This window comes from Heptranchias perlo, chromosome 9 (genome assembly GCF_035084215.1).
Source record: "Heptranchias perlo isolate sHepPer1 chromosome 9, sHepPer1.hap1, whole genome shotgun sequence".
Lineage (NCBI taxonomy): Eukaryota > Metazoa > Chordata > Chondrichthyes > Hexanchiformes > Hexanchidae > Heptranchias > Heptranchias perlo.
In genome coordinates, this window is record NC_090333.1 from 5,749,319 (window position 1) to 5,776,906 (window position 27,588).

General features: G+C 44.7%; 2 protein-coding genes across 2 annotated transcripts in view; one reads left to right on the forward strand and one right to left on the reverse strand.

Moving 5' to 3' along the window:
- Positions 1-10,506, forward strand: part of LOC137325599 (di-N-acetylchitobiase-like) — a 39,529-nt gene extending 29,023 nt beyond the window's left edge. Inside the window, exon 8 of the mRNA XM_067990865.1 lies at positions 10,257-10,506. Coding sequence (XP_067846966.1) covers positions 10,257-10,506 — 250 coding nt within the window. The remainder of the gene's footprint in view (positions 1-10,256) is intronic.
- Positions 10,507-12,635: 2,129 nt separating this feature from the next.
- LOC137325601 (di-N-acetylchitobiase-like) lies at positions 12,636-27,135 on the reverse strand. The gene is made up of 7 exons (XM_067990866.1): positions 27,004-27,135; positions 21,747-21,885; positions 17,238-17,251; positions 16,971-17,142; positions 16,785-16,882; positions 15,463-15,624; positions 12,636-12,821 (listed from the first exon to the last, which is right to left on the reverse strand). Exons 1-7 carry the CDS (start codon positions 27,133-27,135, stop codon positions 12,636-12,638), a joined length of 903 nt encoding a protein of 300 aa, XP_067846967.1.
- Positions 27,136-27,588: the final 453 nt, after the last annotated feature.

Sequence of the window (27,588 nt, forward strand, 5' to 3'; positions counted from 1 at the left end):
ATCAAACATGCATCATCCAAGCTGACACTTTTGTGCAGTAATGAGAGAGTGCTGCATTGTTGGAGGGGTTGACTTTTGGATGAGATGTTACAGTGGATCGAATAGAACGCTGGCAATATTGAAGATCAGGGAGTTCTCTTGGTGTCCTGGCCAAGACTTTTCTCTCAACCAACATCAGCAGAAACACATTAACTGTTCATTCATGCAACTTGCTGTTTGTGGGACCTTGCTCTGCACATATCAGCAGAATTGTATTCCAGCACAATCTGTAACCTCAGAGCCCGGCATATTCCACTCTCTACCATTACCAACAAGCCAGGGGATCAACCCTGGTTCATTGAGGAGTGCAGAAGAGCTTGTCAGGAGCAGCACCAGGCGTACCTAATAATGAGGTGCCAACCGGGTGAAGCTACAACACAGGACGACATGTATGCTAAACAGCAGAAGCAACATGCTATACACAGAGCTAAGTGATTCCACAACAACCAACGGATCAGATCAAAGCTCTGCAGTCTTGCCACATCCAGTCGTGAATGGGGGTGGACAATTAAACAACTAACGGGAGGAGGAGGCTCTGTAAACATCCCCATCCTCAATAATGGCAGAGACCAGCACGTGAGTGCAAAAGACAAGGCATGAAGCGTTTGCAACCATCTTCAGCCAGAAGTGCCGAGTAGATGATCCATCTCGGCCTCCTCCTGATATCCCCACCATCACAGAAGACAGTCTTCAGCTATTTCGATTCACTCAACGTGATATCAAGAAACAGCTGAGTGCATTGGATACATCAAAGTTTATGGACCCCGACAACATTCTGACTGTAGTGCTGAAGACTCGTGCTCCAGGACTAACGACGCCTCCAGCCAAACTGTTCCAGTACAGCTACAACACTGGCAACTAACCAACAATGTGGAAAATTGCTCAGGTATGTCCTGTCCATAAAAAGCAGGACAAATCCAATCCGGCCAATTACTGCCCCATCAGTCTGCTCTCAATCATTAGCAAAGTGATTGAAGGTGTCGTCGACAATGCTCTCAAACGACATTACTCACCAAAACTTGCTCACCGATGCTCAGTTTGGTTCCCGCCAGGACTACTCAGCTCCAGACCTCATCACAGCCTTGGTCCAAACATGGACAAAAGAGCTGAATTCCAGAGGTGAGGTGAGAGTGACAGCCCTTGACATCAAGGCAGCATTTGACCGAGTGTGGCACCAAGGATCCCGAGTAAATTTGAAGTCAATGGGAATCAGGGGGAAAACTATCCAGTGGCTGGAGTCATACCTTGCACAAAGGAAGGTGATAGTGGTTGTTGGAGGCCAATCATCTGAGCCCCAAGACATTGCTGCAGGAGTTCCTCAGGGCAGTGTCCATGGCCCAGCCATCTTCAGCTGCTTCATCAATGACCTACCCTCCATCATAAGGTCAGAAATGGGGATGTTCACTGTTGATTGCACAGTGTTCAGTTCCATTCGCAACCCTTCAGATAATGAAGCAGTCCTGGACAACATCCAGGTTTGGGATCATAAGTGGCAAGTAATATTTGTGCCAGATAAGTGCCAGGCAATGACCATCTCCAACAAGAGAGAGTCTAACCACCTCCCCTTGGCATTCAACTGCATTACCATCGCGAAATCCACCACCATCAGCATCCTGGGGGTCAGCATTGACCAGAAACTTAACTGGACCAGCAACATAATTTCTGTGGCTTCAAGAGCAAGTCAGAGGCTGGGTATTCTGTGGCAAGTGACTCACCTCCTGACTCCCCAAAGCCTTTCCACCATCGACCAGGCACGAGTCAGGAGTCTGATGGAATACTCTCCACTTGCCTGGATGAGTGCAGCGCCAACAACACTCAAGAACTCCACACCATCCAGGACAAAATGTTGGTGTTCAGAGGGAATTAGGTGTCCTGGTACACAAAACACAGGAAGTTAACATGCAGGTACAGAAAGCAATTGGTATGTTGGCCTTTCTTGCAAGGGGGATGGAGTCCAAGAGTAAGGAAGTCTTGCTACAATTGTAAGATTCTCAAAATTCACAGATCTCCCAAAACTCAGAGAAAAACCCTAAAGAAAAGGACTTTGGAATTTACCTTTTCCCTGAGTATGGAAAACTTTGACCATTGACTAAAATCCTAAGATGGAAGGATAGGTGAGAGGTCACCAGACGAATCCACAACACACACTGTGGAATGTGGGAGAATGACTGCTTCAGACATGTCTCTGTTTTAATGCAAAACCTACAGCAGGTGGTCAACACTCACTGCCATTGAAAGAGGCTACTGCTCCAGACATGGTGGGGCCACATCTTTGTTTTAAAGCAAAACCGATCAACACCTAGGACGTTGGATACAAAAGGAAGCCTTGAGTGACAAGCTCGAAAAATAGGAATTAACAATGACCAATTGGGAGAAGCAATTGCAACATGATGAGGGAGCATCAAAAAGCCATCAAAGATTCTTAAGGACTTTGTCAGAACTGTTTAAACAGGCATGAAGTGTTTTTTTCAAAGTGACGAAGGCCGTTGTAAGAGAGGGATATAGAAGTGGAAAATCGAAACCTCTCTCTCTCTCTCTGGTTCTTGCTGGCGCTTGTGTGCTGCTTGTCTTGTTCTGGCTGTCTCTGGAAGGAAGAGCAGCTTCAGCAAACAACAAGGCGAGGGGGCAACAGGAAAGCAGTTCGACAGGGAAGGTCAGTAGCTCCAGAAGCAGGCTGACACACAAGAAGAAACCAGAGCAACAGCCCCAGTGACCATCAGACACCTCGCGGCAACAAGGGCCTTACGAAACAACCAACCGAATATTGCCACTAACCATTAACTCTGGCCCTTTAGAGTCCAACTTAGCTAGTATAGTGGGATTTGGAGGGGTGAGGTATCATTCTACTATAATTTCCCTCGTGTGTACCGAAGTGTTCCCCATTTTATTAGAGTGTTAAGATTGTTGTGTTGTATTTTCTCTCTTGAATAAAGGTCAAAGTTTCTTGCACCAAAACCAGTTGTCTGCTGCACTTTGTCACAACTAAGTCCAAGGTTGAGAACGCAGGGAGTGGGAGCGATTCGAACTGCTCAGAAGTCAGAGGCGAAGCTGACACACACCACCACCCCCTACAAATTGTACAGGGGCTTATGGAGACCACACCTGGAATACTGTGTGCAGTTTTGGACTCCTTACCTAAGGAAGGATATACTTGACCCCTGGGGACGGTGCAGCGAAGGTTCACTCCATTGATTCCTGGGATGAGAGGGTTGTCCTATGATGAGAGATTGAGTACAATGGGCCTATAGTCTCTGGAGTTTAGAGGAATGAGAGATGATCTCATTGAAACATATAAGATACAGAGAGGGCTTGACAAGGTAGATGCTAAGAGGCTGCTTCCCCTGGCTGAAGAGTCAAGAGCTCGAGGGCACAATATCGGGATAAGGGGTCAGCCATTAAGGACTGAGATGAGGAGCAATTTCTTCGCTCCGAGGGTTGTGAATCTTTGGAATTCTCTACCCCAGAGGACTGTGGATGCTCAGTCGTTGAGTACATTCAAGGCTGAGATGGATAGATTTTTGAATCGAGGGGAATCAAGGGATATGGGGATCGGGCCGGAAAGTGGAGTTGAGGTCGAAGATCAGCCATGATCTTATTGAATGGCGGAGCAGGATCGAGGGGCTGCATGGCCTAGTCCTGCTCCTATTTCTTATGTTCTTATGTTCAAATAGCATAGATGCATTTAATGGGAAGCTGGATAAACGCATGGGGGAAAGCGCTAGAAGGATATACTGATAGGGTTAGATGAAGAGGGGTGGGAGGAGGCATCAATCATTTGGGCCGAATGGCCTGTTTTGGTGCTGTCCATTCTATGTGTGTAATTCTATGTAAAACCTTGTTGATATGCAACTGAAAGTGGTTCACATTGTTACAAAATGGCAACAGATACTGAATCCATCGTTTATGGGGAAATTTTGTATCGAGCATAATGAATGAAATGTTTGTGAAAAACTCCAATGACGGCAGCAGAGAAGAGCTTCACTCCCTTAGTGACCTCATCAACCATCAAACCAATAAAGAACAGTGCTCTACTCACACTGACACAACAGACTTTAAGAAACTTGATAATTTTTTTTCTATTTCAAAATACACTTTATTTCATCATATTTAAAGATACACACAGTTCAACGTAAAAAGACACAATTTCAATCAATATAGTTCGAACCAATACAATGCAGATCGTACACACTATGATCTCATTATTACAATTCAAAACACAGTACATATCATCGAATACATTTTGTACAATACAAAGTGGGATGGCCTTACTCGGTGGCCTTTCCCCATAGAGCCTTTGCTTGGGCTGCACTTGCTTCAGTGCATCCCGCAGCATCTACTCCTGGACCTTGGAATGTGCCTGTCAGAAACACTCGGTCGTGGACAGCTCCTCCAGCTGGAAGACCAACAGATTTCGGGCCAACCAAAGGGCCTCCTTCACCGAGTTGATAGTTTTCCAGCAGCAGTTGATATCTGTCTCGGTGTGTGTCCCTGGGAACAGGCCATAGAGCACAGCGTCCTGTATTACCCAGCTGTTGGGGATGAATCGGGACAGATACCAACGCATCTCTCTCCATACCTTCTGCGCGAAGGGGCAGTCCATCAGGAGGTTGACGACGGTCTTGTCCCCGCTGCATCCTCGAGGGCAGCTCGCGGTGGCACGGAGATTTCGTGCGTGTTGGAAGGACCGCACTCGGAGGCCCCTTCTCACCACCATCCAGGCTACATCTTGGTGCATGTTGGTCAGTTCTGGTGACAAGGGGTTCTGCCAAATGGTATCGACCATCTGGTCAGGGACTCCCCGATCAGATCCACCCTCTCCTTTCCCTGCAGGACTCCCAGAAAGTTCCATGACAACCACCAATAAAGAACAGTGCTCTACTCACACTGACACAACAGACTGTATGAAGCTCACCAATTATGGTACAGAGGCAGGACACAGGGATTCAACCTTTGTGGGATTCTACTTGTAGGAACACAGGAATGTACAGGAGAGAAAAAGCCTATTTTGGACCATCTGGTCATTTCTAGAGTTTAAAAAGTAGAATACACAGATCCCTCAATTGAATTACCCACCATCTGACCTGCTCTTGTAGCCACGGCATTTATGTGTTATTTGTGACTTTGATTAGAGCAGATTCTGTGCTGTGGCAGGAGTGGAAACCTGATTGAAGGGATTAAACCATGGAGTTGCGTGAAAGGTGAATTGAGATTTGAGAGGCAACAACACGCTCAAGGAGTTTGGAGATCAAACAGGGGTTGGAGATGGGGTGGTAGTTTGCAAGGACGGAGGGGTCGAGGGTGAGTTTTTGAGAAGGAGGAGTGATGATGTTGGTTTTGATAGGGAGCGGGGTGGGGGCAGTAACCTGAGGAGAGGGAACCATTTCCAATGTCAGCTAGCATGGGGGCCATGAAGGAAAATTGGGTGGTCAGCAGTTTAGGGGTAAATGGAGCAGGAGGTGGGTCTTGTTGACAAGATGGGCTCAGAAAGGGCTTGAGGGAAGACAAGGGAGAAACTAGAAAAAGATCCGGGGTCATATTCAGTTGCTGACAGAATACTTTCAGTAATTGTTTATTCCTATCGACATAAATGATTCACAAACAATTTGTTGCTAAGAAATAAAAACTTGTTGGCCGATTTGAAAGAACATTTCAGAATGTTGAATTTCCTGGACAGTTAGTCCATCTTGTTATGAACACTGTAGTTCAGAATTTTCACATTATTCTAAATTCACAAATGAATATCAAGTTAATGTGTACACTCTGCATCCTCCTTCAAGACAAGGTAGCCGTGTGTCTTTCTGCTTCAGTACACCTGCACAAACAATCACTCTGGGAATCTACTGAGCGACTGAGGTCCACAGAATTCTTATTGAAGATCGTAACGTCAGGCACGGTGAAATCTGTAAATAGAAAAATATGGGATTAATGACAGAACCACGATAGAAAATGGAGATATTTTTAAAAGTGATGATTTTCCCCTCTGCATTTCAATACCATTGTTATGATTGTAACCTCAAAAGTATCTGGACAGATCTGTACATTGAGTGATGTATGGAGGAAAAAACTCAGACTCACAGATTGCAGTGATGTGTCAGCAGGTGATGACTGTCTATTATGCTGTGCTTTTAAAAAAATGTTTGTTCAGAAAACTTTCCACAGTCAAAGTGGACAGTTGTTTACTTTGGCATTGACTTGAAAGAAATGCAAGGAGAGAGGCTCAAAGACATCTGCCATGGCTCTTCCTGAATGCTTTGCGTCTGTCTTCACAAAAGAGGGGGACGATGCAGACATTGTAGTTAAGGAGGAGTGTGAAATATTGGACGGGATAAGCATCGTGAGAGAGGAAATATTAAGGGGTTTAGCATCCTTGAAAGTAGATAAATCACAAGGCCAGCATGAAATGTATCCCAGGCTGTTACGTGAAGCAAGGGAGGAAATAGCGGAGACTCTGACCATCATTTTCCAATCCTGTCTGGTTCCAGGCCTGGTGCTGGAGGATTGGAGGACTGCTAACGTTGTAACATTGTTTAAAACGGGAGAAAGGGATAGACCGAGTAATTACAGGCCAGTCAGCCTAACCTCATTTAGAAAGGCACGGATTAATCGAGGACAGTCAGCATGGATTTGTTCAGGGAAGGTCGTGTCAGACCAACTTGATCGAATTTTTTGAGGAGGTAACAAGGAGGGTCTATGAGGGTAGCATGTTTGATATCGTCTACATGGATTTTATCAAGGCTTTTGACAAGATCTCACATGGCAAACTGGTCAGAAAAGTAAAAGCCCATGGGATCCAAGGGACAGTGGCAAGTTGGATCCAGAATTGGCTTTTTTTTTATTCGTTCATGGGATGTGGGCATCGCTGGCAAAGCCAGCATTTATTGCCCATCCCTAATTGCCCTTGAGAAGGTGGTGGTGAGCCACCTTCTTTAACCGCTGCAGTCCGAGGGGTGAAGTTTCTCCCACAGTGGTGTTAGGTCGGGAGTTCCAGGATTTTGACCCAGCGACGATGATGGAACGGCGATATATTTCCAAGCCGAGATGGTGTGTGACTTGGAAGGGAACGTGCAGGTGGTGTTGTTCCCATGTGCCTGCTGCCCTTGTCCTTCTCGGTAGTAGAGATCGCGGGTTTGGGAGGTGCTGTCGAAGAAGCCTTGGTGAGTTGCTGCAGTGCATCGAAGCAAAGGGTAATGGTCGACGGGTGTTTTTATGACTGGAAGACTGTTTCCAGTGGGGTTCCGTAGGACTCAGCACTAGGACCATTGCTTTTTCTGGTATATATCAATGATTTTGACTGAAATGTAGGGGGTATGATTGAGAAGTTTGCAGATGACACAAACGTTGGCCGTGTGGTTGATGGTGAGGAAGAAAGCTGTAGACTGCAGGAAGATATCAATGGACCAGTCAGGTGGACAAAAAAGTGTCAAATGGCATTCAATCCGGAGAAGTGTGAGGTAATGCATTTGTGGAGGGCAAACAAGGCAAGGGAATACACAATAAATGGGAGGATACTGAGAAGTGTAGAGGAACAGAGGGGCCTTGGAGTGTATGTCTACAGATCCCTGAAGGTAGGTCAGGTAGATAAGGTGGTTAGAATCAGAGAATCACAGCATCATAGAAAGATTATAGCATGGAAGATGCCATTCAGCCCATTGAGTCCGTGCCGGCTCTGCATCAGAACAATCCAGTTCGTCCCTCTCCCACGCCTTATCCCCGTAGCCCTGCAAACATTTTCCTTTCAAGTACTTTTCCAATTCCCTTTCGAAGACCATAATTGAATCTGCCTCCACCACCCCCTCGGGCAGTTCATTCCCGATCCTAACCACTCGCTGTGTGAAAAAGCTTTTCCTCATGTCACCTTTGGTTCTTTTCCAATCACCTTAAATATATGTCCTCTGGTTCTTGACCCTTCTGCCAACCCTATCTACTCTGTCGAGACCCTTCATGATTTTGAATACCTCTATCAAATTTCCTCTCAACCTTCTTTGTTCCAAAGAGAACAACCCCAGCTTCTCCAGTCTATCCACGTAACTAAAGTCCCTCATCCCTGGAATCATTCCAGTAAATCTCTTCTGCTCCCTCTCGAAGGCTTTCACATCTTTCCAAAAGTGCGGTGCCCAGAACTGGACACAATACTCCAGCTGTGGCCGAACCAGGGTTTTATAAAGGTTCATCATGACTTCCTTGCTTTTGTACTCCATGCCTCTATTTATAAAGCCCAGGATTCCATATGGTTTTTAACCACTTTCTCAACCTGCCCTGCCACCTTCAAAGATTTGTGTGTATACACCCCCAGATCTCTCTGTTCATGCACCCCTTTTACAATTGTGTCCTTTAGTTTATATTGCCGCTCCTCGTTCTTCTTACCAAAATGTATCACCTTGCATTTTTCTGCATTAAATTTCATCTGCCACGTGTCCGCCCATTCCACCAGCCTGTCTATATCCTCTTGATGTCTATAACTATCCTCCTCACTGTTCACTACATTTCCAAGTTTTGTGTCATCTGCAAATTTTTTAACTGTGCCCTCTATACCCAAGTCCAAGTCATTAATATAATCAAGAAAAGCAGTGGTCCTCATACCAACCCCTGGGGAACACCACTGTATACCTCCCTCCCATCCGAAAAAATAAACGTTCACCACTATCCTCTGTTTCCTGTCACTTAGCCAATTCTGTATCCATGCTGCTACTGCCCCTTTTATTCCATGGGCTTCAATTTTGATGACGAGCCTATTATGTGGCACTTTATCAAACGCCTTTTGAAAGTCCATATACACCACATCAACTGCATTGCCCTCATCTATCCTCTCTATTACCTCATCAAAAAACTCGATCAAGTTAGTTAAACACGATTTGCCTTGAACAAATCTGTGCTGGCTTCCCCTCATCAATCCACATTTGTCCAAGTGACTGCTAATTCTGTCCCAGATTATCATTTCTAAAAGTTTCCCCCCACCGAGGTTAAACTGACTGGCCTATAGTTGCTGGGTTTATCCTTCCACCCTTTTTTGAACAAGGGTGAACATTTACAATTCTCCAGTCCTCTGGCACCGCCACCGTATCTAACGATGTTTGGAAGATTATGGCCAGTACCTCCGCAATTTCCACCCTTACTTCCCTCAGCAACGTAGGGTGCATCCCATCCAGACCGGGTGACTTATTTACTTTAAGTATAACTCGCCTCTCTGGTACCTCTTCTTCAACAATTTTTAATCCATCTGGTATCTCAACTATGTCTTCCATTACTGAGACCCTGGCAGCATCTTCTTCCTCGGTAAAGGCAGATGCAAAGTATTCATTTAGTACCTCAGCCATGCCCTCTACCTCCATGAGTGGTTCTCCTTCATGGTCCTTAATGGCCCCACCCCTCCTCTTACTACCCCTTTACTGTTCACATGCCTATAGAAGACTTTTGCATTCCCATTTATGTTGGCCGCCCATCTATTCTCATATTCTCTCTTTGCCCCTCTTATTTCCTTTCTCACTTTCCCTCTGAACTTTCTATATTCAGCCTGGTTCTCGCTAAGAAGGCAAATGGGATACTTTCCTTTATTGGCCGAGGCATAGAATTTAAGAGCAAGGTGGTTATGCTTGAACTGTATAAAACACTAGTTAGGCCACAGCTGGAGTATTGCATACATTTCTGGTCATCACATTACAGGAAAGATGTAATTGCACTCGAGAGGGTACAGAGGAGATTTATGAGGATGTTGCCAGGACAGGAGAATTTTAGCTAAGAGGAAAAATTAGTTCGGCTGGGGTTGTTTTCTTTGGAACAGAGGAGGCTGAGGGAAGATTTAAATGAGGTGTATAAAATCATGAGGGGCCGAGCGAGAGTGGATAGGAAGGACCTCGTTCCCTCAGCAGAGGGATCAATGACCAGGTGGCATAGATTGAAAGTAATTGGTAGAGGGGAGTTGAAGAAAAATGTTTTCATCCAGAGGGTGGTGAGGGTCTGGAACTCACTGCCTGAAAGGGTGGTAGAGGCAGAAACCCTCATTGCATTTAAAGGGTACTTGGATATGCACTTGAAATGCCACAACCTACAGGGCTATGGACCAGGAACTGGAAAGTGGGATCAGGCGAGATGGCTCTTTATTGGTCGGCACAGACATGATGGGCCGAATGGCCTCCTTCTGTACCGTAAATTTCTATGATTCTATATTAGGGTATTCCACTGTCACATATTAACAAATTCTGAACTATATTTTGTTGCAGCAACTTTCAAAGTCTGCCTGCAGTGAGTTGCACAATAATGAATCAAGGAATATCTTGCGATGATGCCGACTGCAGCATTCCCAGCGACCTGGATATTCCCACCCTCTCCACCTCCCATCACATCAGGGAAGGCCTCCAGCAGATGCTTGGCCGCACTGCCACTGGTAATGCAACCCACCTAGCACTGCTGACCACAGAGGTCACCAGGAGAGGGGTGGTGGTTCTCCCTGGGCAGCAGCTGAAGACCTGATGAAGCCTCTTTTGGAGGGTCAGGGCCCCGGTAGAGGGCACCTCTCCCTCGACCCAGACCCCAAGAATGTACCTTGCTTAGGCCTCAGCAACCTGCCCAACCCTCGTCGACAGAGGGAAATTCGGGAAACCGTGGTGTGATATCCTTTCCTCTTTCTCAGAAGTCGGATTTTCTCAGTATTCTCACATATATATATTGCGCTATTTTCTCAAATAAATACATTTGTAGAAAAGAAATGACTATATTTGTGCAATTCACCACTCTAAAATGATACGAACATTTATCCTAAAGTAAGTAAAAGAAGAAATTCAGGATCTGAAGTCTTTATTGCTTGTTACCTGATAAGTAATGCAGAATAGGCAAGTTAACAGGTTTGCAGGAATGTGAAGAGGTTACTGAAATGTAAATCTGTCACCAATATCCCTTTAGGAGTGGAAAGGCCACTCATCACTTGGACTTGGAACTTGCTGGTTCAGAGGTCTTTCTACACCATTAACTAAGAGTCTTATTCCATTTTGGATAGGAATTGCTTCAATGCTTTTGTTTGATAGCAAACGTACAAATCCTATTGAAAGAGCTGGAAATGCTCGAGAGCACAGGATAACGGAAACTAGAAGAAAGAAAAGAAAAAGGAGAACAGAAAAGAAAAAGAGAAAAGATCGAAAAAGAAAAAAGAGGAAAGCAAAGAAAGGAAAGAACTTGCCTTATCATTCTCAAGAAAAAAAGGGAAAAGAAAAAAAGTGTCCTTTTCTCACCCAGCCCATGATTAACTTGATAAGATGAAGTAATGTTTCCAGCTCTTTCAGCTTTAATGATGCTCACGGGTCCTATTGAGCAGTGTGATATCCCTGACAGCTCTCTGCATTGTCAATTCAGTGCCTGCTCGAAACTGGTTCCTGTGCCCATTGGTACAATTGCCAGCGGGCTCCAGTCTGCTAACATGGAAAGATTAGATCAGTGGACTGATTCGCCGTCCCCCATTCTGACAACTTTGCTTCCTGTTCGACGAAACGATCACTTTACCTCGAGAAATCAGTTAAAGATATTAAAGATCAAGTATGGTCTTACTTACGTATTATTCAATGACAGCACCAATTTTATTGCCTTCTTTGTCTCATCATTTTCATCTATGAGATGGTTGGACCATAATCTCACGCACAGAGTTCGTCAAACAATATTGTGAAAGAAGAAAACTGTGTCAGGAATAAAGAGCAGGACAATTCTTGCTGGGTAATATTACAAAGTAAATAAAGATAAAATGGGACACAGACCTCCCTCCCCCCAACACTGAGTTTCACATGTTGGCAACGGGGAGGGCAAGTGATTAACTAAGGACTACTAAATATATGTGCCAAGATTAGACTTGAGGGGAGTTTTTTTAACCGGTACCACAATTGTTTTATATTTACACAATCCCCACTTTCCTGGAGCAACACAACTGAAACACTTACTTTGGAAACATCACATTTTATTTTGTGAAATACGTGTTCCCGTAAAAATTTAAATTGCTTTTCAAGAATATACAATTGTGAAGCACTCAGGTGGAATAAAATTCAAATGGTTACATTGTCTTGTAATATTACAATTAAATAAAAATACTAGCAGTACACAGGATACTATTATCTGGTCCGTTCACCCCCCCTTAATGGAGGAAAGTTGAAAATTAAAGTTATCTCGGTTCAAAATGATAACCAATCAAAATAAAATCATCAAAATCATTGTCAAGAATTAAGATGTGCATAAAACAGACAACACGCGTGTGCATATCAGAATTGGATTATTACCCAACGGGAAAGCTGACTTGTTTTCTGAATTGTAAATAATTAGCGGCAAGATGTTTTAACCTGCACTATCATTAAGCATTATGAAAGTCAATACAGATTTGATGCATTTTGTAAACAACTTGAAATGCCTGAAGCGACCAGATCTTGGAGTACAAACTGTAGCAGTACATTTTCTTTTCATTGAATAGAAATTCGTCAGCTCGACAAAATGTTAAATCTGTTTCCAAGATCTGCGTTATCTTTAATTTCTCATGTTGGAAGCGAGCTCACTTTTTGCTGAGTTTACTTGCAAAATTAAATGATTACATTCTGTTAAGATGAGATGGTTCAACGTCGCCGTTTTCCTCACAAAGGGCAAAGAGCATTCCACATGTCTTCAGTTTGCTTTACTATGAAATGATCATCACTGTAGTTCAGCATATTTCCATTCCACATGCCTATGCCACGGAGTCTCAATTTCTTCATGATCGCTGACTTAATTGAAATGCTCTGTGGATCGTCATACCAGACCTCATGAAATGTATTATTAACCTGCCATAAAAAAATGAAGAGTTACACAGATAGGAGCGAGGGGTTTGGGTCAATGCTCAGTTCGAGACACTATGCTGAAAATCTTCATCAGCAGAAGACAGAATGGACTGAAATGTACGATGAGAAAATGCACAATGACAAATGAGCAAAACAAACTCAAAAATTAGGGACTTACGGCTACGGCCGGCAATTTCCTCAGGGCTTCTCCCACTCCGTCCCCTGACCGTCGGCAGAAACTCCATTTCCGTGCACAAACGCGGTTTTCCGCTGCACGTCCACACAAGTAACGGGAACGGAGCAGGAGCAGCTCCAAGTCTATCTTTTTTAACACCCAAACCAATTAACTCATCTGGATGCTGTGCAACATATGAACATAAGGCACACATTGAAAGCACAGACGGGACCTCAGTTTAACGTGTCATCTGAAGGACGGCACCTCCGACAGTGCAGCACTCCCTCAGTACAGCAACTTAGAAAAATCCACATGAACAGCCCAGATGTCAATTCGGATGCAACAAGTCAAAAGATTATGGTGTTTGATTGGGAAAAAAATGATTTGGGGGAAATAGAAAGAGATAGATGACTTGCAAGTCAGAGTTAGCATGGGCCTCCAGAGAAAATGATTTAAAAAAATAAATCGAATTATCCAAGGTCTGATTTAACTCAATGTGGAACATTCTATCATTTCAAAATAATCTTTTCAAATTGCTCAAAGTAACAAAATATTGCAATCGAAAGGTGGAAAACATGATTTCAATGTTACTGCTGAAAGCTCAAGCATCACAGCGTTTGACTGCAGTGCATCAAGTATCTCAGCAAGACTTGGCCAATGTCAATTAGACATGTGACTAGGTATTTTTTTTTATTCGTTCATGGGATGTGGGCGTCGCTGGCGAGGCCGGCATTTATTGCCCATCCCTCATTGCCCTTGAGAAGGTGGTGGTGAGCCGCCTTCTTGAACTGCTGCAGTCCGTGTGGTGACGGTTCTCCCACAGTGTTGTTAGGAAGGGAGTTCCAGGATTTTGACCCAGCGACGATGAAGGAACGGCGATATATTTCCAAGTTGGGATGGTATGTGACTTGGAAGGGAACATACAGGTGGTGGTGTTTCCATGTGCCTGCTGCTCTTGTCCTTCGAGATGGTAGAGGTCGCGGGTTTGGGAGGTGCTGTCGAAGAAGCCTTGGCGAGTTGCTGCAGTGCATCCTGTGGATAGTACGCACTGCAGCCACTGTGCGCCGGTGGTGAAGGGAGTGAATGTTTAGGGTGGTGGAACCAATCAAGCGGCTGCTTTATCTTGGATGGTGTCGAGCTTCCTGAGCGTTGTTGGAGCTGCACTCATCCAAGCAAGTGGAGAGTATTCCATCACACTCCTGACTTGTGCCTTGTAGATGGTGGAAAGGCTTTGCAGAGTCAGGAGGTGAGTCACTCGCCACAGAATACCCAGCCTCTGACCTGCTCTCGTAGCCACAGTATTTATATGGCTAGTCCAGTTAAGTTTCTGGTCAATGGTGACCCCCAGGATGTTGATGGTGGGGGATTTGGTGATGGTAATGCCGTTGAATGTCAAGGGGAGGTGGTTGGACCCTCTCTTGTTGGAGATGGGCATTGCCTGTCACTTATCTGGCGCGAATGTTACTTGCCACTTATGAGCCCAAGCCTGGATGTTGTCCAGGTCTTGCTGCGTGCGGGATCAGACTGCTTCATTATTTGAGGGGTTGCGAATGGAACTGAACACTGTGCAATCATCAGCGAACATCCCCATTTCTGACCTTATGATGGAGGGAAGGTCATTGATGAAGACAGGACATACCCAGGGATGGTGATGGAAGATTCTGGGAAGTTGGTTGAAAGATCTGTGAGTATGGCTGTGTCAGGCTGTTGCTTGACTAGTCTGTGGGACAGCGCTCCCAATTTTGGCACAAGTCCCCAGATGTGAGTGAGGAGGACTTTGCAGGGTCGACTGGGCTTGGTTTGCCGTTGTCGTGTCCGGTGCCCAGTGGTCCGATGCCGGGTGGTCCATCCGGTTTTATTCTTATTATGACTTTTCGTATCTGGATTTTACAACTGAGTGGTTTGCTAGGCCATTTCAGAGGGCAATTAAGAATCAACCACATTGCTGTGGGTCTGGAGTCACATATAGGCCAGACCGGGTAAGGACGGCAGGTTTCCTTCCCTGAAGGACATTAGAATGCAGTAGATCAAGAGTGTGTGGTATTTGCTACTGTGCAGTTTTCTTATGTACAGGGTACGCTACCGTCAATCTTTTGTGCTAAATTGATCATCAAATGGGAGACAGGGGCACACATTTCACAAACCAAACAATCGCTAATTTTCACAGGAGGGTCAATATGGGTTGTGTAAAGTGATCGATTTGAAAAGACCACAGCTCATCTCATTTTTTGCAACTGGTCATACACAATGTCTGAACAAACGGAACTGGGTTTGGTGCTTTGTCTGTCAACTCCCATTTTCTTGGCTATTCTCCAACTACACACATTTTCTACTGTATAAACTGTACATTCTGAACTGTGCTGAATCCTGTACACAGGGAATATTGAATCATGAAATACTGCAAGGTTTGCATTCTGCAAAGAATGGACAATGCACAACTCTCCATTGTGTTTTGATTGATAGTCTTACCATGTAGATATAAGACGGGACTTTCTGCTCATCATCCCAATATCTGCCAGTAATTGATTTGTGCACATGCTCTGCGATCTCTTTGTATGGGACCTGACGTCCAGCTGCATTACTGCAAGGGGCACCTCGGAAAGGAATCTTTTCCAATACACACCTACCAGTCTGAAAATACAAAAGGATGAAAATATAGTTACTTTGGTAACTTCAAAAATGCAGTAACAACATGACTGATCTCTAAGTTTAAAGAGGAACAATTAGAGAAAAATAAGTTTTACAATTTGGACAGGAGGGTCTCTCACTGAAATATATAAAATTAAATAGTACATTTATAGACAAGGACAAGGTTGTAATTTCAAATAGACAGCAACAAGACTGAATATAGAAAATTACGGAGTGATGTAATTGACGTGTTTAAGATGATCAAAGCAGTTGAAAGGGTAGATAGAGAGAAAGTATTTCCTCTGGTGGGAGAGTCCAGAACAAGGGGACATAACCTGAAAATTAGAGCAAGGCTGTTCATGGGTGATGTCAGGAAGCACTTCTTCACGAAAAGGGCCGTGGAAATCTGGAATTCTCTCCCCCAAAAAGCTGTTGAGGCTCGGTCAATTGAAAACTTCAAAACTGAAATTGATAGATTTTTGTTAGGGAAGGGTATTAAGGGTTATGGAACCAAGGTGTGTAGATGGAATGAAGATACAGATCAGACATGATCTAATTGAATGGCGGAACAGCTTGAGAGGCTGAATGGCCTCCTCCTGTTCCTATGTTCTTATGATTCCTTGTGTTAAAAGGATGAGCTTTGAGAAAAGATTCGAGAAGCTTAAGATTTACAACCTAGAAGAATGCAGTTAAGGGGAGGCCTCAGTGGAATAAAATGTTAAATAGCACAGATAAGGTAAGCCCAGAGAGCAAGCACTGCAAACAAATAATTTCTCCAGAACAGTGAATCAATGGGATATTTTGCACAGCAACAAGACAATCATAACATCATAGTATCATAGTAAGTACAGCAAGGGAGGAGGTCATTCGGCCCATGATGCCTGTGCTGGCTCGTCACAAGAACTATCCAATTAGTCCCATTCCTTTGCTCTTTCCCCATCGCCCTGTAAATTTTTCCCCTCAAGTATTTATCCAATTCCCTTTTGAAAGTGAATATTAAATCTGCTTCCACCACCCTTTCAGGCAGTGCATTCCAGATCATAACAACTCGCTGCGTAAAAAAAATGTTTCCCCAGATCACCTCTGGCTCTTTTGTAATGGTTTACAATAGTCTATTCTAAATAATTCGGATTACTGAAAGCCAGATAATGACAAAACCTTACCTCAAAAAACTGTGTGCAAGGATAGTCATAACCATACCATGGAACTCCCAGCACGAGCTTTCTGGAATCAATTCCCAGATTGATATAAGCGGAGTAACCTAAATGGGGAAAATAATAATGAGGGTCTTAGATTCACATTGATATCGGGCAGGTAGACCCTGAACCAGATGGTCTTATTGTACATACCTGATAAAGTCTGGTAATAGGGAGCATTTGCCTTTGCAAAGCAATTGTCCCACATTTGACTCTGCATATCATAGGACATCACAAATAAAAAGTCACAGGAATTTGCAATTCTCAAAAAGTCATAGCATCGGCCATCAATGCAGTCTGGAGACCAAGGCACGTTAAATGTGACCTAAGGGCCAAAGAGTAACAAGAAGAAGTTAGTTTCATCTCATACCTTATGTTGGATATCACTAGTAGTTATATGGTTTTTATATGCACTCGCACATGGTCCATGGGAACTGTGAATTTAACAGGTTAGGAGTTCGACAGTGTTCATGACTGTATAAAAAGGAACAGGATAAAGTTGGGGCAAATTGTGAGTTAGAATTAATAGGATCCTCGGTTATCAAATATTAATCAGGTTCAATTCCCCACTGCTCACTCACCTTCTTCCTCCAATTTTCCATCAATTTTCTCTCCTCCTCTCCAAAAGGCATTAAGTTGTAACCAAATTGTAGTCCCAAAAGGGCCAGCCACACTCCAATACCGAGTCAAATTGGCCAAAGTTCTTTTATGTGAGGCCAGACATTGAGTGCTGGCAGGCTATTTTAACATGGGTGGGGGGACTAACCCAATTGGTGGCCATCTGCACGGTCACACTTCCAGTGGGAGGTTTCCAGATAATGATCAGATGGTTCATTTGACCTTCCCCGACCCAGTGGCACTAGGCGTAAATTGTGCCCTCCAACATCCCAGCTGAAATCAGATAACTCAGCACGAACCAGGATTTGCATGGCTCATGTAGTCACTGCCTGAACAAGAAGGCATTCGGGAGCCTAAGGTCAAGAATTGTATCACTGTAATCTGAGTTATCAAAGTCCGTTATGTGCAAACTTCTCAGCAGTAAAAGTCTGCTTCAAACTTTACCCAATAAAAATGCAGCGAGTGATTTCTTTTTTTGACTCCTTAATAGTCCCTTTATTTCAAAGTAACATCCAAATTGATTCCATCCATAAATTGCCTTTTTGCCAACTGCAATTGCTCATCGATCCAATTTGCTCGGCGTTGTCTGTATACAATGTTCCATAGCATAAAAACTCCTGGTGAAGGGTGAAGAAACAACTTCCAATTATAGAGCATGTTTCGCACAACATTGTGTCCCAAGACACTTTGCAGGACAGAACTGCCAACATCAAGTCGGAAGTAGTAGAGGGAGATTTAGCTCGAATTTGCATTGACATCATGCCTGACACATCCTCAGGATGTCCTGAAATGCTTCATTGCCAATTAATTATTTTTGAAGCGTAATCACTGTTGCTTTGCAAGCAGATGTGATAGTTAATTTGTGCCCAGAAAGGCCCCCAAACAGGAAATTAGATAAATGGCCAGTTAATCTGTTTTGGTGATGTCGGTTGAGGGATGAATGTTGTCCAGGACACCAGGAGAACTCCCTGTTCTTTGAATTGTGCCAATGGGGTCTTTTACATCCACCTGAACAGGCAGGTGGAGCCTTTGTTTAAGGTCTCATCTGAAACACAGCACCTCTGGCAATGCAGCATTCCCTCAGTACTGCACTTATATGTCAAGTCCTGGAGTAAACCCAAAATCTTCTGATCCAGGAGGAGAGACACAGTGCTACCACTGAGCCATGCTGACACTTGAGGGAAGTGACCAAAGGCACAGTCAAACAGGTAGGTTTTGATGAGGCTTTCGAAGATAGGAAGAGAAATAGCAAGACAAAGAGGTTGAAGAAGAAGAATCTGGAGTTCAAGACAGTAACAGCTGAAGGTTCTGCCATTGATGGTGGAAGAGGAGAAATCTCAGTCGCCCAGAGTCGGAAGAATGGAGCGTGTGTGCTGGGCTCTGGACACAATTGGGTCGGGCTTTCATTAAACTGCATTCTTCATTCTAAATCCTGGCATCAGTGGCAGACTGCTGCTGTGCCAGGGAATAAAAGTTCCACCTATCTATTTATAGGTTGTTAAAAACAGTATGTCCTGTCATCTTTCTATTCAAAAGTTCTGTGTCAACAGTGTCTTTTGTTTTTCTATTTTAATTGTGTTCGCATCCAGTGACGCCCGTCCTGTCTCCTTTATAATAGGATTTTGCCCATAATGTGGCCTGTGGTGATGCAGTTCCACACTACGGCCACCAAGTGATGGTGTGGAACAGATTTCTCAACCTGCAGCTGAAACTGTTTTTCATGGACCATGTTTTTCCTCAGTAACTGCAATATTTAATTTATAAAATAAGAGTTTCTAAAATAAAATACAAATTCAAAAAATGACATTTCACAATAACATGTTTGTATTTGTCCAACTAATTTTCTTTTGTGTCTTTTAGTGTCTTTGCTTGAAGCAAAGACTTTAAAGACAAGTGAAGCTTTTATTTGAAGGCCTCAGCCTGTCTCCAAAGCCTGGACATATCCTTCTCCCTCATATACTTCTGCAGCTTCCCCTTAAATGCATCTATGTCATTAGCATCAGCCACTCCATGTGGTAGCAAGTTCCACATTCTTTCCACTCACTGACTAAATAAGTTTTTCCTGAATTCCCTGTTGGATTAATTTGTGACTATCTTATTGATTTGGATTACCTCTAGTTTTGGACTCGCCCACAAATGGAAAAATACGAACATATGAACATACAAGAGCTGGTGTAGGCCATTCAGCCCCTCGAGCCTGCTCTGCTATTTGGTAAGGTCATGATTGATCTGATTGTGACCTCAACCCAACTTACCTGTCTGCCTACTACAACCTTTGACTCCCTTGTTAATCAGGAATCTAGCGTACTCAGCCTTAGAAATATTCAATGACCCTGCCTCCACCGCTCTCTGGCAAGGGAGTTCCACAGACTCACGACCCTGTGAGAGAAAAAATTCCTCCTCATCTCCGTCTTAAATGGGAGACCCATTATTTTTAAACTGGTGGCCACGAGTTCTAGTATCTCCCACAAAGGGAAACATCCTCTCATCATCTACCCCTTCTCGTCCCCTCAGGACCTTGTATGTTTCAATATGATAACCTCTCGTTCTTCTAAACTCCAGTGTATACAGGCCCTACTTGTTCAACCTTTTCTCTCAAGATACCCCCTCTTCTGAGGAATCAGTTGAGTGAACCTTCTCTGAACTGCCTCCAAAGCAATTATGTCCTCTCTTAAATAAGAAGACCAAAACTGCACACAGTATTCCAGATGTGGTCTCACCAATGCCCTGCACAACTGTAGCAAAACATCTCTACTTTAAGATTCCATTCCCCTTGCAATAAATGACAATATTCCATTTGCCTTCCTAATCACTTGCTGTACCTGCATACTAACTTTTTGTGATTCATGTACTAGGACACTGATTCCTGTGGCACTCGTTACATCTTGCCAATTATTCTCTCCATATGCCCGATCGAACCCATTCATAATTTTAAATACCTCTATCAGATCACGTCCCAGCCTTCTCTTTTCCAGAGAAAAGAGCCCCAGCCTGTTCAGTCTTTCCTGATAGTTATACTCTCTCAGTTCTGATATCATCCTTGTAAATCCTGTTTGCACTTTCTCCAGTCCTTCTGTATCTTTTTGTAGTATGGAGACCAGAACTGTGCACAGTCCTCTCAGTGTTTTCTAACCAAGGACCTATACAAGATTAACATAACTTCTCTGCTGTGAATTATTTTCCTCTAGAAATGAACCCCAGTGATTTGTTTGCGCTTTTTAAGGCTTTCTTAACCAAGCATTTCTGCTTAAATGCTCCAGGCAAGTACAGAAGATCGGAATAGGGCGACGATGAGGGAAGCGGTGGTTCGGGCACCTAACTTGCAGGAACATGTGAGGGGTGAGGGACTGATGCTTCCAAAGATGTCAATAGCAGTTTGGATCCCATTCCATTAGAACCCACTCCTCCTCAACAAGACATGTTAGACCCTCCATTCTCTCATCTCCCCAATACTGCCAGATCCCAGCAATCCCTGACCATCTCCTGAGTCCTTGCTGGATCCCACAATCTCCTTCCTCAGAATTCTCCCCCTCCCCCACTCCTAGATCAGAAGACTCCCGCTCAGTGCTCACGAACCCAGCAAGTTTGGGAGGTGAAAAGTAGAATAAAAATACATCACCAGTCAATCTCCCATGGCAATGGACAAAGAGAGTCCAGACTTGTGTAGTATTCAGACGAAGCAGGATTGGAGTGTGGGGGATAATTCAACCAGGGTGTTCAGATGTAACTCAGACCCCATTGTGAAATCATAAATTTTGTCCTAATTTTTAATACAATACTTTGATCAATTATAATTTTTATTTAAATGCCAATTTGAGCTGAAAGATGCAAAACAGAGGTGCTACAGTGCCACCACTAGTGGGGAGGATGTAATTACAGTGCATCAAGTTTACGGAGACAGTTCCCATTATAAATGTGTAATTTCAAATAAAATTGCTGGACTATAACTTGGTGTTGTAAAATTGTTTACAATTGTCAACCCCAGTCCATCACCGGCATCTCCACATCATTATAAATGTGGACAGAGGAATTTATAAATGGAAAAAGTTGCCACAAAAGTGTGAAAAACTTGAAAATAGAAAGTAAGGTTTTGTAGACAGGAGGTGTGTGTGTGGATGTAAGATTTTAATATATTATAGATGGAATGTGGAATTATTAGCTCGAGTTGTGCAGGAGCTGTAGAGGAATTTCAGCACTGTAAGGTCGCAATTCAAGGCTGTGCACTGAATGTCCTTTTATGTGGTTCTCAATAATACAGCTTGCATTGGAAGACAGAAGGACATTTGTTTTTTCTGTGATAAAATTACTTACCTCTCAGGACAACTCGAACTTGATTCGCATGAGCATAACACAAAAGCTCAGGATCGTAAGGTCCAAAGGCTGCAATAGTCGTGACCTTAGACCAGTCATAATACTTCCAATCCTTTCCTCCAACATCAAAGACAAAGACCTAGTACAAAATAAAGCAGTCAATTGCAGTAATGAAGGGCAGAAAACTGCCATTTAAAAATATATATTTTCACAATCAATGGCCCAGATTTTGTTGACAAAATAACGGTGAGGCTAATGGCGCTCGTTTTATTTATGTGTAAATGGTACAGCAACTTCAGGCGAGGGGCAGATACGCAGTTAAACTCAAACATCCACAAGTTGATGACCGAGTTGGGCTGCTCCACTGTTAGCTTCACGAAAACAGCATCTCGCTATCTTGCTCACCGTTAAAATTCATTGAACGACGTAAAGTTCATGTATTTGCGCAGGAGATTCAAACTAAACTCGCCATGGAAAGTTACGTCTTTTCCATTCCAGTCGAAGTACCTTTTTAACGACGGTGAATGTGTTCATTATCGGCAATCAAGATCTCTGGCACTGAAAATTAACTATTACAAGAGTGGAGTCTCATTCCTTCAGGATTTAATTGCTGTTGGAGATTTTAAAAAATAATTTAAAATTCAAACTTTTTTTTACTTCCCCTTTCACTCGCTTTTTTCTCTCTCTTTTAATCCAATCTTTCTTTTCCTCTCTTTATTTCTCTTTCTGTACCTGATTTGACATTGAATTCGCCCACTCTAATTTACACTTCCTTCTCAATCCTTGCGCTGTTAATTTCACAATCCTTCAATCTCATTGGTTAAGGAGATACCCTGTTGCTTGTCCTGTTCACTCGGCTCCCAAATGCCCTGTTTCACTCACTGCCCCGTTATCAGTTCGCACTTTCAGCAACTTGCCACTCAAAAACGTGCAAGGGCAGGTCCAAGTAACGGCAAGCACCGTTAGATGCCCTGTTAGAGCAAAATTTGGCCCATTATCATTTCCCCAGGTTACGGGGTAAGGAACGGCTGGTGAACTGATTCTCATGTTACCACCAATGTCGATCTAAATGCAGCTACCAGAGAAAAGAATATGCTAAAGAGGAACAACCTCTCAGAACTTCCATTTCCACAATAGTGCAGGTGAGAGGAACTGAACAACATGAGGAAAAGGAGCTCACATCCCAATACTCCATTCCAAGTGTTGGTGCTCAATACACTTCAAAAGGACAACTTAAACTAAATAAACTCATATTACAAGCAACTTTAGAGTTACAGTTTAAAAACTTTTCCATTTAAGGTACCTGGTGTCAAATCAAGCATTTCTACCATGAGACCAGCAAGACTAGATCAGAATATAGTTCCCGAGAAAGAGAAACAGCCCATACTGCACCAGTGTGACATTTTTCCATTTCCCACACCAACCATCCTGTGTTCTCAAATGAGACTGCCTGTTTAGTGCTGCAGTTTAGTTCATCACAGTTTTGTGATTTGGGCCCTTTGATTTGGACTGAGACTATCAAACATGCATCATCCAAGCTGGCACTTTTGTGCAGTAATGAGAGAGTGCTGCATTGTTGGAGGGGTTGTCTTTTGGATGAGATGTTAAAGTGGATCTAATAGACTGCTGGCAATATTGAAGAGCAGGGAGTTCTCTTGGTGTCCTGGCCAACACTTTTCTCTCAACCAACATCAGCAGAAACACATTAACTGTTCATTCATGCAACTTGCTGTTTGTGGGACCTTGCTCTGCACATATCAGCAGAATTGTATTCCAGCACAATCTGTAACCTCATAGCCCGGCATATTCCTCTCTCTACCATTACCAACAAGCCAGGGGATCAACCCTGGTTGATTGAGGAGTGCAGAAGAGCATGCCAGGAGCAGCACCAGGCGTTCCAAAAAATGATGTGCCAACCAGGTCAAGCTACAACACAGGACGACATGCATGCTAAACAGCGGAAGCAACATGCTATGCACAGAGCGAAATGATTCCACAACCAACGGATCAGATCAAAGCTCTGCAGTCTTGCCACACCCAGTCGTGAATGGTGGTGGACAATTAAACAACTAACGGTGTGGAGGAGGCTCTGTATAGATGCTCATCCTCAATGATGGCAGAGTCCAGCACGTAAGTGCTAAAGACAAGGCTGATGTGTTTGCAACCATCTTCAGCAAGAAGTGCCAAGTTATGGGCCCCGACAACATCCCGACTGTAGTGCTGATTCGTGCTCCAGGACTAGCAATGCCTCCAGCCAAACTGTTCCAGTGCAGCTACAACACTGGCATCTATCCAACAATGTGGAAAATTGCTCAGGTATGTCCTGTCTACAAAAAGCAGGACAAATCCAATCCGGCCAATTACTGCCCCATCAGTCTACTCTCAATCATTTGCAAAGTGATGGAAGGTGTCATCGACAATGCTATCAAACGACACTTACTCACCAATAACCTGCTCACCGATGCTCAGTTTGGTTCCCGCCACCAGACCTCATTACAGCCTAGGTCCAAACATGGACAAATGAGCTGAATTCCAGAGGTGAGGTGAGAGTGACAGCCCTTGAAATCAAGGCAGTATTTGACCGAGTGTGGCACAAAGGAGCCCGAGTAAAATTGAAGTCAATGGGAATCAGGGGGAAAACTCTCCAGTGGCTGGAGTCATACCTAGCACAAAGGAAGATGGTAGTGCTTGTTGGAGGACAATCACCTCAGCCCCAAGACATTGCTGCAGGAGTTCCTCAGGGCAGTGTCCAAGGCCCATCCATCTTCAGCTGCTTCATCAATGACCTTCCCTCCATCATAAGGTCAGAAATGGGGATTTTCACTGAATATTGCACAGTATTCAGTTCCATTCGCAACCCCTCAAATAATGAAGCAGTCCGTGCCCGTATGCAACAAGACCTGGACAACATCCAGGTTTGGGCTGATAAGTGGCAAGTAACATTCACGCCAAGTGCCAGGCAATGTCCATTTCCAATGTGAGAGAGTCTAACCACATCCCCTTGACATTCAACGGCATTACCATCAACATCCTGGGGGTCACCATTGACCAGAAACTTAACGGGACCAGCCATATAAATTCTGTGGCAACAAGAGCAAGTCAGAGGTTGGGTATTCTGTGGCAATTGAGTCACCTCCTGACTCCCCAAAACCTTTCCACCATCTACAAGGCACGAGTCAGGAGTGTGATGGAATACTCTCCACTTGCCTGGATGAGTGCAGCTCCAACAACACTCAAGAACTCCACACCATCCAGGACAAAGCAGCCCGCTTGATTGCTGCCCCATCCACCACCCGAAACATTCAATCCCTTCACCACCGGAGCACAGTGGCTGCAGTGTGTACCATCCATGGGATGCATTGTCGCAACTCACCAAGGCTTCTTCGACAACGCCTCACAAACCCGCAAACTCTACCACCTAGAAGGACAAGGGCAGCAGGCACATGGGAACAACACCACATGCACGTTCCCCTCCAAGTCACATACCATCTCAACTTTGAAATATATCAACGTTCCTTCATCGTCGCTGGTCAAAATCATGGAACTCCTTACCTAACAGCACTGTGGGAGAACCTTCACCACACGGACTGCAGCGGTTCAAGAAGGCGGCTCACCACCACCTTCTCAAAGGCAATTAGGGATGGGCAATAAATGCTGGCATTGCCAGCGACGCCCACATCCCATGAACACATTTTTAAAAATTGCTGCTGAGTTTGCCGACAACACTTCGAAAAGTGATTCATTTCATGTGAAGTTCTTTGGGACATCCTGAGGACATGAGGTGTGACATAAATTCAAGTTTATTCATTCTTGGAACCAACAGGCAGAGGAGACTTTTATCCCACCCATCTGTCAGAAGAATGTTTTGTTGGTGGGAAGGTGGGAGAAGTGGGATAAAAGCAGAATGAACACATCGAGCCTGCAGGTTATATTGGTGGTGCTCTTGTTGCTGCCACACTGCCCACTTAGTAACATTGCTCTGAAGTAAATACTGACCTCATCAATACAGTCAGCAGTTACAGAGTCATTTTGCAACTAATGTATTTTTTAAAGATCTGTTACGTTGTGTTCAGTTTAATCGTGGCCAGGGTCCCAGTTTTACAATGAGTGAAAAAGTCAAATGTCATTTTTATGACATGAGATTCCAGGATTTTTAACTGGTGTTTTGGGGATCAATATTCTGTGGAAACCACAAACCGGTGACCTCAACCATGGTATTAGACAGACACACTGCAGGAGTTAGATCACACATCATTTAAGACTCTGCACATTGGAGAAATATTTTTAAAAACACTTTTTATGGAAGCTGCACTTGTTAAAATATCTTTGCACTGCTCAATACTACTGTTCGTCCTATTTTATACAAACTGTAACTAGACCAATATTAACACTTTAACATACGGATTATAATATGAGACACTTTGCATTTCAACAATAATCGGACATTCCCCCCCGCCCCACTACCCCCATCCCAATAGCTCCACCTGTCCCTCACCCTGACCCACACCCCTCAGACTGTTCCTGACAGTTGGACCATATCAACGACCCCTCTGCAGCTCACCTCTCACCCATGCTCCAGGCTGGAGCTCTCTGTTCCACCGCTGGCCCCCAGCCCTGCGGATGCTCCCTCCACCCCAGTCCAGCCCACACCCCCAATCCAACGAAGGTTGTGCCCCCCAACCCAACTCAGCCCAGCCTCAGCCCCTAACCCAACTCAGCCCAGCCCGTGCCCCCCAACGCAACTCAGCCCAGCCCGTGCCCTTTAAATTCACCTCACTCCCCAGGTGCCTTTTGCTCCAATACTTTAACAACCTCCACCCACCGTGGTAAAGAAGCCCATGAGCCAGGGGCCCCCACCCCCAGCACCGAACACCCACCCCCGGCCCCAAAACAACCACCCCCGGCCGGCAAACACCCACCCCCGGCACCCAAACACCCACCCCCGGCACCCAAAACAACCACCCCCGGCCCCCGAACACCCACCCCCGGCCCCCGAACACCCACCCCCAGCACCGAACACCCACCCCCGGCCCCAAAACAACCACCCCCGGCCCCCGAACACCCACCCCCGGCCCCCGAACACCCACCCCCGGCACCCAAACACCCACCCCCGGCACCCAAACACCCACCCCCGGCACCCAAACACCCACCCCCGGCACCCAAACACCCACCCCCGGCCCCCGAACACCGACCCCCCGGCACCCAAACACCGACCCCCCGGCCCACGAACACCCACCCCCGGCCCCCGAACACCCACCTCGAACTCATGTTCCACGGTCACGGGTTCGCACAGAGCCCGATCCGAACATGGACAGCCGGTCCCGGAGCCGCAGCAGACCCACAGCACGAGCACGACCAGGGCCTGCGCCAATTCCAAACTCCAGCGCATCCTCTCCGCCTGAGCTCTGCCCGATATGAAGATCCACCAGATGCAGCAAGATTATTTATTTACATCCACCCGGATGTGACTGATGATGACACCTCCTGAGTCTCTCTCTCTCTCTCTCTCTCTGTGTTGGTGGATGTGGCAATCGTGAAATGTTGTTACAATCTTCATACTCTGAAATGCAACTTTTAAAGGGACGTTCTCTTCTCCCCCTTCCTCCAAATCTTGGCCAACAGCAAACAGAGAAAATAATAAAGGAAAAAGAATGAACTTGCATTTATATAGCGCCTTTCATGACCTCAGAATGTCTCAAAGTGCTTCATCCCTCTCCATGACCACAGTTTGAGGCTGAACCAGACCGTTTGCAAATTGGAGTCCTATTTGACCCTGATATGAGCTTCTGACCACAAATCCTCTCCATCACCAAGACTGCCTACATCCACCTCCATAACGTTG

Coding starts and splice junctions, on each gene's coding strand:
- LOC137325601 (XM_067990866.1), bottom strand. CDS start 27,135: ATGCGCTGGAGTTTGGAATTGGCGCAGGCCCTGGTCGTGCTCGTGCTG. Junction 21,886..27,003: donor CCGTGGAACATGAGTTCGAG/GTGGGTGTTCGG, acceptor ATTTTGTACTAG/GTCTTTGTCTTTGATGTTGG. Junction 12,822..15,462: donor TCCCGTCTTATATCTACATG/GTAAGACTATCA, acceptor TTTTTATGGCAG/GTTAATAATACATTTCATGA.